This window comes from Poecilia latipinna, unplaced genomic scaffold (genome assembly GCF_001443285.1).
Source record: "Poecilia latipinna isolate Pla-1442-1.1 unplaced genomic scaffold, P_latipinna-1.0 Scaffold130, whole genome shotgun sequence".
NCBI classification, from domain to species: Eukaryota; Metazoa; Chordata; class Actinopteri; order Cyprinodontiformes; family Poeciliidae; genus Poecilia; species Poecilia latipinna.
Genome location: NW_015112746.1, coordinates 190602 through 206628, shown reverse-complemented (window position 1 = coordinate 206628; position 16027 = coordinate 190602). Strand labels below are relative to the sequence as shown.

Genomic DNA, 16027 nt, shown 5'->3' with positions numbered 1-16027 from the left:
AAATAATCTAACATGTAATCTCAATTACCGCATGGTGTGTGCTAAGCCCGGATCTCTGTGCCTGGATTTTCCTACACTTTTCCATGCGAGAACAACACCTCTTGTGGGAGTGTGTGGCAGCAGGCAGTGTCAAATCCCCCTCATTGCTACATGTGCACCCAGATCAAATCCTATTTTATGCGTTCCTTATTTGCCCTGAGGTTTCAGGTTCATGGTGTTCAGACTTTGGATTAGAGTCATACAATCCTTCAAGGAGCAGGGGGCAAGAATACCATGGTGGTCTGGGAGAAATTGTGAGGCTATTTCCCTTATTTCAGAACAATAGCCCCAGTGGAAGCCAGGATGATCGCCGTCACATTCAGCTGACTTTTTGTTAATTTTACAATTCTGAAACGAAGAGCTATCTCTAAGTTCAACAATATATAAAACTCTGCTTTGCTGAATTGCTTTAATTCAGCTACAAGTGGAGAATTTCTGCAAACAGCCTATTTAATGCCATGCCACAATCTCAATCAGATTTTAAGTCCAGACTTTCACAAGCCTACTTACAAACCTCTGTTTGTTTTTGTTTTATTATATTTAGTTAGATGTGGATTTGCTGATGATATCTGGACATTTTCTTTCAGCAGTTTGAGAACAGAATTCATGAATTCATCAACTGCAGTAGTAAAACAAATCCATAGGACACACCAACGCATAACATCGGACGCACAGTTATATAACTGCATACCAACACATCTTGGTAAAGGAGCACTCCACATTCTTCGCCCTCCACCTAGACAGATCAACTCTGGCGCCCCCTCAAGGCGGTACCCTAAGTTGCAGGAGAAGGACAAAGTGTCTCCGACCCCAAAACTGTAGCCATTTCTCCGGCCGAACCTGGGCATCCCAGGGTCCTCACATGGCTCCAAAGTGTATTCTGTTGAAGATTCAAATACATAAAAATCTAATAAAGCAGAGCTAATAAAGTCATTCTCAAAGATGTAACAACCAGATCTACACCAGACCTTCTGTCTCACTACTGGTGCATAATAATTGAAGTAATAGGTTGTGGAAAACAACTAATAAAAATACATATTCCAATTCTCTTATCTAAGCATATGAACAATGAGCTAACAACTTGTCGGTCTTTGCTGTGTTTTATCCACTGAGCTTTCTGAGTGTGTGTTTTGCAAAATATAACAAATAATGTACTTGATTTATTTGCTTTAGCAGGTTTGAATCAAATCTCTTGTGACACCTCCCATGTGTTACATTCTGACTATCAGTGTACGCCATCTGGGAGACTATAAAACATCCCACAACATGGACTGAGATTCATGAGCTCCTGTACAGGAGAGATGGAAACACTTAAAAGGGTAACCCGGCTATGGATGTCTTTTTTATGAGGGGAAGATGTAACTTTGAACTTCCCTCTCTCTTAACTCCTGTTGACCTGAAGGAACATGTTGATAAATTCAAACTTTTAAACAATAACATGTTTTACAGTGTGTTGCACAAGATTGATTTTGACAGTATTTAATCTCCATCGTCTCCAAACACATCTGTACTTTTCCTAAGGTTTGGGTGAAATTTAGATTAAATTTCTACATTCTTAAAGGATGTGATTCAGAGACAATCGATTTTGCATTAACGGAGCTCCCACTGCTGACAAGAGAAACACCCTGTCAATTAATCCGCAGTCGACTAAGACTGATCCACGAAGAAGTACAATACCTGAGAAAGTTATGTTGAATCCCTCGTACGAGATAGAAAAGTCAGAGATGAATCGTAGCTGGGCTTTGAAGTTGCCATAGAGACCAGCATTGATGTTGCTAGGCAACTCATTGCCGGTCAGCCGAGCCAGAGGTTGCAGGAAGCTCCCGTTCTCGGTTACCAAGAGGTAGTCATGTTGGTCCTCAAGATGGAAGGAGTTGAACTGAAACTGGACGCCTGTTTGAAACGCAAGAACGGATGGATATGAAGGCAGAGCAGCGTCATGCATGTTGAGTTCTAATCAGCAGAAGTGTGTTTTTTACTAAATAAATCAAATCCTGCAAACATGTTTCACTAAACAAAATACCATTGTGCAACCAAGCAGTACCGTCGCCAGACAAGTTAATCTGGAGCGTCTCTCTCAAGTTTGCAGAAACGCACGCGCTTGCAATGCAGGTTTGTTGCCGAGGCACAAAAGTAACCGGATTCACTGAGCTTGCCGTGTCACACTGTACTGTTTCGGTCTGTCTCTATCTATTAGGAAGTGGGGATCTTTGCAGCTCGCTTGCCTTTCCCATGGCTGACTTCAACCGTCCAGGTACAGTTGAGAGATGAAGGGTAGCTGTCTGGAAAGCCGGGACTGAGGATGGTTCCCCAGGGGCCCCTGACATCCCCGCCGCACAGTGCTGGATAGATTGAGAGAGACAGTGTGGGAGAGAGGGGCAGAGGCGGGGAGAGATGAGCAGAGACAGGGGACGGGAGGCAGGGAGAGGGTTAGCATCAGATTGTTGATTGCTAAAACAGATAATGTTTCCCTGTGGACCTTTAATACCACCTCTATGAGGCATACGCACACAAATACTGACACATGGCTGCTTCCGGCCAGGCAAACGGAAAGAGACAGGGAGCCACAGAGGAGGACATAATCCAAGAGCTGTGAGTAAAGTTGCACACTTTAAATCGGCGTCTATTTGAACATTAGTGCATATAAGTATATAAAATGTTATGACTTATTTGAAAATACAACTGTGCAATGGCCCTAGATTAAAAGAAGACATGATCATATATGATAATGAAGGTTAAGTATAAGCTCCTATTTATTCCTAATTTTGAGATAAAAGTAAACTATTGCAATCAAAAAAAAAAAAAAAAAACAATCTTGCTCCAGGCAATGGAAGTTGTGGTGATAATAGAGCCCTGTATCATGATTGCTTCCATGATACAAACATTCACATAGCCGTACCTAGTTTGTAAACACACATAATTTTTTTTACTTGAATATAGGTGTTTGTGACGCCCCCAAAACTATGGCACTCAGGGTGGGGAGCCACATAAGCCAAGTCACACCTTGAGATGGGCTTCAGGGGTTTGAAATGAAACTGACCGGCTAAAACAATCAGTGTTCATTCCAATCACATATGTCAGATGTGTTGGCTCCTTAAAAATATGAATGTGCATCGTTTTCCATCTTTAATATGATGCTTTTTCAGTATTTTAATGAACAAAGTAATTAACTTATTTGAAGTTTACAATGCTTGTCTTTTTAAACTTGACAGGCAGTTGATGAAGGATCTGTCAATCAGCGGCTATCATGAAGTAACTCCACCCAGCCTCATTAATAAGTTGGAGGCCCAATGTTTAAAATTCAACTTGCCTTAAAACCAGTTTGGGGAAAAAAAAAAAAAGAAAACTGGAGACCTTTGTGATGTTGATGATGTTGTTTTGTTTCTTCTTAATGAGGAAGTTTTCCTTTGTGAGATAATGCAACAGAAGCATCTACGCTATTGTTGTTAGCAGCCTCTATTGTTGACCTTCATCGGTCCGAAACAACATCCCCAAGCTACAAACACACAGCTTGAAGCCAGATGAAGACAAACAGTGTTCTAGGGAAACTGAAAAGCAAATCTACGCAAGCTCCTAACAAGTGATGTATGAACAGTTTGTTTACAATTAAATCTGGACCTTGAAGGTCCGAGCTGTGACTTAACACAATTTGAAGCTCAGTGCTTCTTTTATTGTGTCCAGCATTGATAAAATATGTATTCTTTGTTCTTCGTTGTTGCGTCTGCCTCTGTACAAAACACCTAACTCATGCTCATCAAACACATGAGATATATGCAGTGAACTTGTTAACGTATGCGAGGGAGTGTGTGGGGAAACACACAAGTTAATATTTGAAATACAAAGAAGGTGACCATCTGGACTGGAAGTCTTTGTGCTGATGTAAAGATTTTAAATCTGCCTGTATGAGTTACTTAGCTTGTTTTCAAGTTATAAGATATAATTGGTCAAAATTGCTTTCAAAGGTTATTTTCACTTTTTTTTTTTGTTGTCTGTTAATTTTCAGGTCTTTACTTCATTGACAGAACAGATGTTAACCATTTGAAACCAAACAGCGTGGTTTCAGCACAAAACTCCAGAGCGTTTCAGCGCATGAACATTATAATGCAGGGTGACAGCTGCACTTGCACAGATATCGGGTCTGAAAACCTTGGAAAATTGCGTCTGCCTCGTTCTGTGCATTTTAACGTGTGCAAACTGTATGTCGCCAGCTACTTCCGTCCCGCTCCCTTGAGCTGGGATTTCATACTAAATGTTGGAAGGAGGAGCAACATTGTTTTACAATAAAGCGACAAAAATGCCATAGCATTACAGTTAAAGTGCATCGGGTGAAAAGCTGCTGCGAGGTCAGGTCTGAATGTTCTGCTGAAGTTTCCTTGACATTTAAGAAGGCTCTGGCCATGCTTCGAGAATAAAACCACCACATTTGGCAAGGGAAACCAACATTTAAATCTGCTTATCCGTCTTTTGGTTTGCCGTGTGCTGCTGCAACCACTGCAACAGGTCAACAAGGGAGTGAAAGTAAGCTCAAACCACGACAAGGTGTCGGGGTGTTCACATTTAACTGCTGTGGTTTGAACAGGATCTGCAAAACCAGTGGTGAGGAGTGAGAACATTTCCAAACTAAACAAATACATAGCAAGAATGAACGTGCACACATGCGCACACAGAAATCTCAATGTTTCTTTACTGGTAAGAAGATTTTTACTTTAATCAGAAATACAGCCCTATCTTTACTTTCTCCAATCTTATCTCTCATTCTTTCTCCTTCGTTCTCAAATACTGAGAATGACTTGATGAGGCTAAATGAGGATTTCCCCAAATTTGACTCATTCAATTATTTGACTGATATAATTTGGAGCTTCTGCATATTTGATGCGATGCCTAACGTATCCCAGTTTAAGGAAAGTCCGACTGATGAACCATTCATGGAAAAGTTCAGTCCCGAATTTCTCACTGCTTTCAAAGACTCTGTTCGGCTGGTGGGATCATCTCGTCACTTTCCTTTTCAAATTTATTCAGACTTTCATCAGTCGAGTAAATGTGACTCACTTTCGTCTCTGCAAATGTACATCACAAGCAACATTTGCTTTCAGCGGGACTTTTTAGGGCTCATTTGACTCTCTGTGTTGATGTTTTTCACAAATTTAGTGCATCAATAAATACAGCTTCAATTGCTTAGCGGTTATTCGTATCGACGGATTGCATACAAAGCCTTTTAACAGTGGGCATATTTCTTGAACTTTTCCATATTATGTTTCATAACAAAAAGAAAAAGATTCAAGCTTTCTATTGTAATTTAATATAATATACCAGAATTAAATAGCACTTTACAAAGTAGATGGGAAGTAGTAGATAGTTTTCAAAACATTTTAGTAATAAAACCCCCCAAAATGCAGTCCTATAGTTGGATTCAGCCACATTTGCACTTCATTAAACATTATTAGCATAGTCTTGTTTTACATGTAACAAATTTACATCAAGATTAGCCTGTATATAGCTCCTACCATCTTACAGTTGAGTTATATCTCTATCTCTAAGTTTCAATATTGATTTAAAAACCCTATTAATAGTCTTAATTTAGACACCCTGCGAATATAATTGTAGTTACCATTGTTTTATGTGTTGCCTCTGCTGAAATAAATCCTAAATAAATGCCTACTTACTTGCCTGTGTTAAAGAAAAGTTTCCTCGAAGCATGATGCTGCCATCTTTTTGTTTAGGAGTGGGTGCGGTGTGCTCAGGGTGATGTGCGGTGTTAGTTTGGCAGTGACAAATCCCGTTTTAAAGGGGAAACGGCAGGGAGCATGGTGCATTTCGGCTGCATTAACTTTCATTTTACCACTTTTCACAAAGAAGATGGCAAGGAAGTTGCATCACCAAAAATGTATTGCAACAACAAACCAAAACTGCTTCAAAGATGGAGAAACTCAAAATAAAAGAGCAAGCAAATAAAAGAGTAAAGAACTTCTTAGTCTGAGACGCTGATTATGTAATAACACCAGCTGTAGAAAGTCTTCGGTCACATTCATAATTGCAGTTAGATCTGGATTTTGATTGACCCGTTCCAACACATAAATATGTATTCATCTGAAAATGCTGCAGCTCTGGTTGCATGTTGAGGGTTAGTGTCCTGCTCAAATGTGATCCTTTGCCACAGTCAACTTCCCCTCAACTCTGACCAGCTCGCATTTCCCAAAGGAAGGTGGATGGTAGTGATGCTCACTCTTAGTTTCGGTTTTTGGTTGTAACATGAGTAAAGGTATAAATAGTTTTTCAAGGCACTTTACATTTAATGGTACGCAGGATATTGTGCTCAAAACTATATTCTCAGAGATGAAACCACTCCTAGTAACACGGTGGGATTTAAAAGTGATTCCGAAGCGAAAGAGCCACCAAGCCATAGTATGCAGGCTGCCACTAAAGTGATGCTGCAGTGACGCATCCATCTTTTCCTCCCACCTCTCCTGCACCACTGAGATTGGAAGTGAGCGAGACGGGCGAGGAGAAAGACAGGTTTCTCTCCTCCCCAACCCTCCTCGTGTGCCCCCCTACCCCCACCCCCTACCTCAGGCTTCTGATTTGAGGGAGAAGAGAGAGGAGGTGACAGGCAACACAGGCTCTCGTCAACCTTACCTCAAAAACCTTCCTGTGTTCTCGGCTCACACAAGAGAGAAGGTGACAGGGCGCACATGGATAAAGAAGCCACAAGCGCGCGTGCGCACGCGCTTAAAGTGCGCATTCAGGGCTGCGCGCGCACGCCGACGTCTAATCTTTTCTTTAGATTAAGCAAGGCGACATGCAAAGCAAACGCATTTTAAGTAGTGGCTTTGCTGTTGAATAACGCGCAATTTTTCTCACAAAAACAAAACAATCAAAGCTTCTAGCCAATTTTTCATCATTTTTTTCCCCAAGCAAGTCATCTTTGAAAACCGGAACATCTTTTTTTTTTTTTTTTGCTCTGTCAGATTAAAGAGAATATTATCAAATGAACAGCCCTGATTGTAGTTTTTGTGTGCTCCAAAGAAAGCGTGCAGCGTCTAGTCCTTGCTCCAATGTCAAGGCAAACATTCCCGTTTCACTGCGTGCATCTTGTTTTTCAGTCAAGGGTATCTATGGTGTTTGATTAGTTTCGAAAGGCAGGCAGCTGACAGCAAGACGCCTACGAGTCGTATGAGCCTGAGCAGAGCGGCACCAGCGTAGAGTATAACACTATCATCATGAGACAGCGGTGTTCAGGATGAGAAAAGCAAAGAAGTAATCCTCATCTCGGTCCAAGAATGCGCCTGTTGCTTGCTGCTCAGGTGAAGACAATGAATGATGTGGGCTCTTCTTCTGCTTGGCTAACATAATTAAAGCCAGCGAACGCTCCGTCTTGTCTAATGCGCCACCAGAAAGTGGTTTGATTGTATTAGTGGCTGCTAAAGCAATCAACAGCGTTACCTTGACATCCTAGTGCTCGCAACTAAAACTCGTAAAGCTGGGATTTCTTTTATCTGGGATAGTCACAAGCATACTGCAGAGTTGCACTTGCTTGACAGCTTGACTGGAGAGTAGAGGGAAGAGATGGTCCCTGATTTTAAAGTCTTAGAAGTCAACTTGACAGGCGAGGGTGTGCTGAACAGCTGCAAACCATGAAAGCACAGAGCATGAGCACATCACAGCTGCTGTGGAAGACCGCATTTGTTAAAACCGAGCAGAGATGTTGCCTTACAAGGGAATTGTTCAGCCCTGGACACAGCACTGGGCAGTGTGCCTACCAAAAGCATTCGTAGCCCTTCTTCACAGTTTGGGAAATTACAAATTCAATCCTTCCATGCTTTTTATTGACATTTATTGCGGTGGTTCGACAGAAAGTAGGACGTATGAAGTGACAGAAAAAAATCACGGCTGGTCTTCACCTGTGGGTAATTTACCTTACGGGTAACAAAATCAATTATTTGCAGTGACCATCACTAAGCTCTGATGCAGTTCTTTGTTTCAAAGCACATCTGTGAATATAGGCTGAAAAGATGTGTGTCGGCAAGGTGACCTACAAATTCCTAGTTAAACAAGTTCTGCCAGAAGGACAGATCAGATTTCCAGTAAACTATTCTAAGAAGATAATCCAAGGATGATGAAGGGAAAGCATGCATTTGAAGAACATAGATAGCCCCTCATAGTCCTGGATTTAGATACCAAACTGAAATAATTTTGGTTAAATTAAGCCTGACTTTTAATTGTAAATGTCTGGTTTCAAACCGTATGTGCCTGAAAAGGGTGTGCTTTGGAATGATTTACCATCACATGTTGGTAAGGGGTGGCTCCACCAGTGGTTCTTTTCGCACACCAGCGGCTCTTCATGGCTGAGTCTGTAGCCTGAATCACAGCCAAATGAAACTGTGGATCCGATGGAAAAATCTTGTCCATATCGAATACCGTTGACAGGAATACCAGGATCGAGGCATGAATAGCTGTCCACTGTAACACCTGAATAAATGTTTTTTTTTTTTTTTTTTAAGAAAGAAGGAAAACAAAACAAACAAAATTCAGTTTAGCTGATTTGTACAAAAAAGCCTACCAAGTGTATTTATTTTTCTACAAACACTGACCATAGTTGTCCTGATTGTACCGGTTAGACAATTGGGTGTATTATTGTCGCATAATGCTCGCTTACTATAAACATAATCTCCAAAAGTACATTGTGTGTGATTATAGGTCATTCCCCCCCACCCCCAAGAACCTGCAGGGACAACATTATTTCCAGTCAGCTCAGGCACACAAAGTGCATTTTTCTCCAACTTACTTTCGTAGAGTATTTTGAAGCCAACGTTGGAGCGGCTGTTATCAGTGGTAAACAGGAGATAAAGGAAGTTGCTGCTGCTAAATAGGAACTGAGGCACCTGGGTTCCATTAAAGGAGCCAACCAGAGGCGATAGGAGGTTCGGCCCATCATGGATCTCGAGGAAGTCGTAACCCAACTCTGTCTGGAACCTGTAGGAGGATAACAGTAGATTGCTCTGACAATTAATTCAACGTCAGGTATGAGTTTATGAAAACTTTCAAGAATAAAATTCTCTAGACTTTCTGTTGTCATATCCACTTATTAAAGGGGTGAAAAGTATTAAAAGTAATAGATATTGATTTAAGGCAGTGGTTTCCAAACATTTTCTGCGCCCCCCCTATGGATTACAACTGGCTGCCTGGTTGAAACGACGCGTGTCACGGGGGGGGGCGGGTGTCGACCTTTTTGGGGGCAAAATGAATGTACGTAGCTGAAAATAGACACCAACATCGGTAGCCTACAAGGTACTTGTTAGGCTTAAGGTTCTGTGTTGATTAGCTAGTCATCTTTTAGCTAACATTACCTGCAGCTTTACTCACCTCAGTCGGTTAGTTTGGAGGGAAAAACTGTGAAAAGTTCTTTGCGTTTTGCTGGTTTGCTGCCGTGATTCTAACACAAACCTACGTAGCTCCGCCCAGCAGCAGCAGGTCTCCTTCACAGGTGGAAACCCAGCGCGAGCGTCGTAGCGCTCATGTTAAAGGCGGCTCGGAAAAACAGGTTACAACATGTTAACAAGGGATTAAACAGTTTTAACTGCTGATAAAAGACACAAATATGGGAAGTGTGGAAGCCTCTACTGTATCAAACTGACAGGAATAACAGAGAGTTGGCCATTCTAAGGTAAAAACCCAGCGCATACAGTGTTCATGTTTTTTTGTTTTTTTTTCATCCAGACGGCTTCCCGCGCCCCCCTGCAATGACACGGCGCCCCCCCCAGAGGGCGCGCCCCACAGTTTGGGAACCTCTGATTTAAGGGAACGTTTTGTCCACTCTATGCAGATCAGAGCCCAAATAATTGCGCAATATAAAACATATGCTGCCGCCTTCTCATAAACAAGCAGCCGCTCATAATTTTACAGCCTATAGCATTAAAGAGATCCCTATTTTCTTTGTAAAACCTCATAAACTTCTCGTTAACGTATGCCTGTCAAAAGCGCTTTGCTCTGAGGGCTTTAAGCAATATGCAAAACAAAACAATTTTATGGCTCACCTGTCAAATGTGATCTTGATGGAACGTCCTGGCTCGGCTTCGATCACCCACTCGCAGCTGAGGGAGTCTTTGTAGTAACCGGGCCACCCAGGAGACAGAATGATCCCACTCGGAGCAGAGTAGTGGCCGCCACATGGCGCTGGAAGAGAGGAGGAGGAGGAGGAGGAGGAGAAGGAGGAAGAGGAATGTCAGAGACGGAAAAATGAGAACACTCAAGCATAATCTGGGTCTACATGTAAGTACAGTCTGATGAGTAATGTATAAGTAGCAACATGCATATTCTGAAAGATTTACATGCAGCTTAGATCGGTGAATCATCTCCAGCAGAGGCTGAAAGGCAGGCAAGTCAATTACTGCTTTATGCAATCTTCTTCGAGGCTGGTGCACTGGTTAGCACCAAACCGGCTCTCTGAACATATTTCACAGTAACATCAAAACACGATCACAAGTCACTGAATTGGCTGCAGTTGATTCATCACGTATGCAACAACTGTGCTGAGTTTGTAATGATTTTGACTTTTCATCAGCAGTATGGAATTAATTAAGTGTATTATTCACTTGGATATAAGATCTGCATGCGTTTCATGAACTGTTAGTTATTTTTCGATGGTTCAGCCCCTTACTAGTTGTGTAAAAGATCCCATGTAATGTAATTATTAATGCAAGTTGATTCCTTTTGAGCAAAGAAATCACAATATTTTGCAAAAAAAAAAAAGTCTTCCAACTGTAATTAAACTACAAATCTTACACATGACAGTATGAGTTTCATTTCATGTTTCATTTAGTGTGTGCAGATGAGTTGCGCACTCTGTGTAATGTAAGAGCGCCATCAAATATGTACCACTTAAATGCAAAGTGCATTGTGATTTGTCCTGAAAAGTTAAATACATAAAAAGCTTCTAAAACCATTATCATTATGATAGCTGTGAATAATTTAGAATTACTTCAAAACTGTCTTATTCAGGAATCAGGAAGAGTTCATTTTAATTAAAATTAATATGCTGTAATCCAATAGCAGTAGCATGTTCTTATTAAAGTTTAACTCAATGTGTGAAGCCACTTTATTTAGGTTTGTAAAAATTGGACCAGAAAAATTGCAATGACAAGAATAGCATGAGTCTTTACAACCTGGAGCAATATTGCCAAGACTCATTTATACAAAATGGAAGTTTCTATTAACAGCAGCTACAAGGGACATGTCCTGACTTACTATTGAACAGTGTGCATTTGTATTTAGCTCTCTTTTTTTTGCTGACACCCCAGAATAAAGTCCAGTGTTACCAAACCGCCTCCAGATGTCACTTGATTCATAAAAAAACGTCCATCAGTGTGCAGTTAAAATACAGTTGCTGTGTATTATTAATCGAGGCAGCTAAATGAACTATAGGAACTCTGGAGGAATTGCTGAGATCCTTTGCTCAGATGAAAGAATCTGTCAACAGGACAAATATGTGCACAACATAAATCCAGCCATTCTGATAAAGTGGGGGGGAAAAAAAAGCCATGCAACGTCTTGTTTGCAGTTTGCAGTAGGTGACACGGCAAACATGTGGAAGAAGCAGCTCTGGTCATACAAGATTACTACTGTTTGAACTATATGCTGCATATAGTAGAGAGCTGACATTAAAAATCCCCCCCTTGAACAACACAATACCTCCCAGCAACATGCTGTGAGGATGCTCATCTTCAGCAGGAGCAGGGAAGCTGGTCGGAGTTGATGACTGAAAGATTAAGCTAAATATCCTCCTGACTACCAGTAGTTCATTTTTGTCCTCTGTAGAGGACATTTCTAAACTTGAATGTCTCCCACACCCTGCATTCTACTGAATTAATTCCTTTTGGTATCTACAGAGGACATTTAGGGCTTTTCAATGATACCACATGTGAAGGGGTGGGACTTTTGTACGTACCTTTTTCGAATTCATAAAAATGGCATTCAACAGTAATAACACATTTCATGGGAAGAGACAAAGTAAGTGCATAAATATTCTAATTACCTTGCAAAGACTGTGGGATTTAAAAACAGTGGTGATTGGACAATATTTTTTTGGTAATATAGGGCAATCCTGGGAGAAAACCTGTTGGAGGCTGCAAACAACTTAAGGGTGGGGTGAAGGTTCACCTTGTAGCAAAACAACAATCATAAGCCCAGAGCTAAAGAGGCATCTGCATTATTTAGATCAAAGCATACCTAAAAATATGACCAAGATTTTTGTTTTGTCCTGAGATTAAAAATGGGAATCTCAGGAAGCAATTAAAAAATAATGTTCCATTGCTCATTCAAAAAAACATTTAAATATTTTGCAACTCTAAAGCCAATAAAGATCCCCAAAGATGTTTGGGGCTTTAAATCCTTCAAAGAGGTCAGTGGAAAAGTACTGACTCAGGGGACCAGATTGCAAATGGATACCACAGCTTAAAAACCATGTATCCTTTTCCTTCTACTTCACAATCAAGTGCTCGTTTGTGCTGATCTTTCACTCAGAGTTCTGTCAGTTTTAATGTGTCAGATACCAACAAAGTTCACAGGGTATGAATGCGTTTGCGAGCTACAGGAACTGACACTCCTCATGTAACTTCCGTCTGTTTTATGCTTCTTTTCGACAGCAAAGAAGTATAGTGCAGTAGTGCATAATGATATCTTGGATGACATAGTGGTCCTTGTATAACAGCTTAGCCAGCAATCTTGTCGTTATTTACCTTCGCATTTAGGAATGGGCCCACTCCACATGACTTTTCCCCGTTCTAGCTGACAGGAGATGGTCTCCGTTCCCTGGGTTTTAATGAAACCGTCCTCACACACCACAGAGATGGAGCTGCCGAGCTGGAAGCTGTCTCCAAAGCGACGAGCATTGATGGGAATGCCAGGATCCGGACACTCATTGTGGCCAAACGCTGTAAATATACATAAAAAAATAAAAATAAAAATCATAATTACAAGAAGACATGTATACGATGATATTTCTGAGATTAGAAAGAAATATATTTATATATATAAATATGTAGGAAAAGTAATTTTACAATTTTAATGTTTGTCTTTGTTTTGATGGCATTTCAAAAGCCCCATCATAAATATTCATGGAAAATGACAGATTCAATCTTTTGTTCTTTTCCTTTCTTGTTACACCTCTGCTGATTGTTTCTGATACTCCAATAACAGGCTGCTAGCAAAAGTCCATATTTTCTTCCCTCATAACTTCTGCTTCAGTCTTCTTTGATTTGCAATTTCATTTAATTTTCTTTTTTTTGCCATCTTTCATGCACCACCCACGCATGAAATTTTGCTGCATTATTTCCGCGATTTATTTTTTATTTTTAAAAGAAAAAAATCTGGTTAATCTAAGTTTTAGAGCAACAAGCAGAAGCTTGGAGAAGTGCCTGGCTGCTGATTGTTGAGGTAGATTAAATATTTTTAAAAGCTATAAAACAAATTTTGACGTTAAGTGACCATAAATCTCATGCTTGCTCTACATGGTATAAAGATATATTGGTAGATTATGACATTGATTGTTTTACGAACCGTACCGTAATTTTATGCGTCTTATTTACTATGCATCGGTGTTATATAACAGTTTATGCCATTTGTGGATAATTGCTCTGACTAAGGATTTTTGGAGTCTCTCCAGATTCGTTGCAGTGAATTTATTCCTCATTTGTTCTTTAATTTTTCTTTTTTTCGATGAGGTTATTAAAATCCCTTTTAAAGACAGTTTAGTCTAATTGATGTTGTTAGGCTCTATTCAAATGAACTCTTGATTTTATAGAATTGGCAGTCGTCAGACTTGGGTGTGGTTTCAAAAGGAGAAGAGCTGGAACTGAAACCTACTGCTGTAAGTGATATTAAATCCTCTCCCAGACATGGAGTGATCGGCCTGAAACTCCAGCCTCAGAGTGTTGGTGTTGGACGTCAGGTGGGATGGGCTCTCGGCTCCGGAGAACCTCCCGATGACAGAGGCATCGTTTGTCTCGCCATCTTTCACGGTCAGGGAATCGTACGGCGCCTCAAGGTCGAAATCATTAAATGCCAAGTGGATTCTCGAGCCGGGATCAGACTGGATGAGCCAGACACAATTCATGTTGTTCCCGTAGCCTTCTGGGTAATCTGGGGAGAGGACTGTTCCTGAGGGAGCTGTGAAGTTGGACATGCAGGGGACTGCAGGAGGAAGAGGGAAAACACACACACGCGCATAATTTCTGTTAAATATTCATCTTCCGAGCGTCATCGGTCATCATCTGCCCTAGGCCATAATAATCTCTGTCTTGTCACCATGGTGACAGGTCAGAGGGAAAGCTATCAAGAACATGCCAGCCCAGATGTCATGAATTATTTCCATCTAATTTTAATGCTTACATATACATATGGGTATGTTCGCAGACCACTGGTTGTTATCTTGGCAGGAGATGGTTTTTTCTCCGATCAGCTCGAAGCCAAACTGGCACTCGAACCTCAGGATTCCCCCGTTGGAGAAGCTGTCGCCCTCTCTTACTCCGTAGAGAGGCGTCCCAGGGTCACCGCAACTCTCTTTGTCTATTTCTGGAATGACACAGATTCAATAAAAGACATTAACATCTGCACGAATCTCAGAGGCCTGAATTAAAGGACCATTTCGGACAAGGAACCTTATCAGAACCAGAGAGCAACTTTTTAAAAATTATTTCGATAAAGAGATGTGTGCAGTTAGAATTGTACAAAGCAAGCTTAAATGTTGCCCACATTTGTAGCATTAACTGCTAAAAAGATTCCAAATTCAAAATGATAAACACATTTTCTTTTAGAGTTGCTTTGAAGTCACACACCACAAGACCAGTAGATGATCGTTTTCGTTTGGTCAGTCTGGAATGTGCCAGAAGGTTTTCTGAACAACCCGAATCTCATTAAAGAAAATTAGATTGGATTATATGGAGATGATTAGCTATTGTAACTATAGGCTGTTATAAATGTGCATAAAACATTTTACCACCTTAACACAAGCCAACAAGGAGCTTTTTATGAAATAATTGGCAAGAACTCTCTGACTATTCTCCTTTTGTTATAGACAGGCATCTTTCAAGGATAACAGAATTTGCAAAACTTTCTCAGCTGCCTATTTAATCTGCTATCATATCAAGAAGTGAAGGAACTAAACTGCCTTTTAAAAAGGAGCTATTAAAATAATGTGCTGCAGATGTTTGAGGTGCTACACAAATATTTAAGCAAAGTGGATTTATTTTTTCAGAGCAGTAGTATAAACCGACTAACTCTGGTCAGTGGATGATTGGTGAATTAATTTTGTGCAGAGCTGCAGTGATTGAGTTGCTGATCATTTCCAACCCCTGTCCTCATTTTTACCTGGTTCTTTTGCAGACCTTTGCCAGAGACAGCTGGGAATGGCAGATAAACTGCTGCAGCAACCTACTGTACATGCACAAAATTTCTCCTGCATGCTCACATTGAAGCTGAAATATCAGGTGGTCAAGATCTGCTTGAAGGCAATAAAAATATTACAAATTTGCACTGAAATGCATGAGCAAATCATTGTGTGTCTATCTTAAGGAAAACAAACTAGCTGCCATCTAGCTTTTTGAAGTGGCGAGCCTTTTCACCTTTATATTTGTGAATAAATAGTTTTTTTTATTATTATTATTATAATTATTATTATTTCCATTTCCAAATGTTTCATAGTTATGCAGAATTTTGTGTTGGTCTGTGTCAGGAAATCCCAATGGAATACAGTATTGTACTTGTAGCAGTAGTGGAACGCTGTGGAGGAACTCTCCTGCTCTGACGAAGGCTTTCCTCCAGCAGCATAAGGGAAGCCGGTCAGAGTTGATGGGATGACGGATGGAGCTAAATGGAGGGCAAACCGTCAAAGAAAATCTGTGGCTACAAATTACTTGAAACTGGGGAGGAGGTTCACCTGTCTGCAGGAAACTGATCTGCCAAAAGTTGGTTCCATTTTTCTTAATGACATTTTACA

General features: G+C 40.7%; 1 protein-coding gene across 1 annotated transcript in view; it reads right to left on the bottom strand.

Annotated features, from left to right (window-relative positions):
* LOC106945148 (CUB and sushi domain-containing protein 3) overlaps positions 1 to 16027 on the bottom strand; it is a 305581-nt gene that overhangs the window by 102973 nt on the left and 186581 nt on the right. The window contains exons 11-19 of the mRNA XM_015028609.1: positions 14422 to 14604; positions 13897 to 14223; positions 12771 to 12965; positions 10071 to 10209; positions 8822 to 9009; positions 8317 to 8505; positions 2265 to 2381; positions 1717 to 1932; positions 731 to 919 (exon numbers count right to left, since the gene is read on the bottom strand). Of these exons, the coding sequence (XP_014884095.1) occupies positions 731 to 919; positions 1717 to 1932; positions 2265 to 2381; positions 8317 to 8505; positions 8822 to 9009; positions 10071 to 10209; positions 12771 to 12965; positions 13897 to 14223; positions 14422 to 14604 (1743 nt within the window). The remainder of the gene's footprint in view (positions 1 to 730; positions 920 to 1716; positions 1933 to 2264; positions 2382 to 8316; positions 8506 to 8821; positions 9010 to 10070; positions 10210 to 12770; positions 12966 to 13896; positions 14224 to 14421; positions 14605 to 16027) is intronic.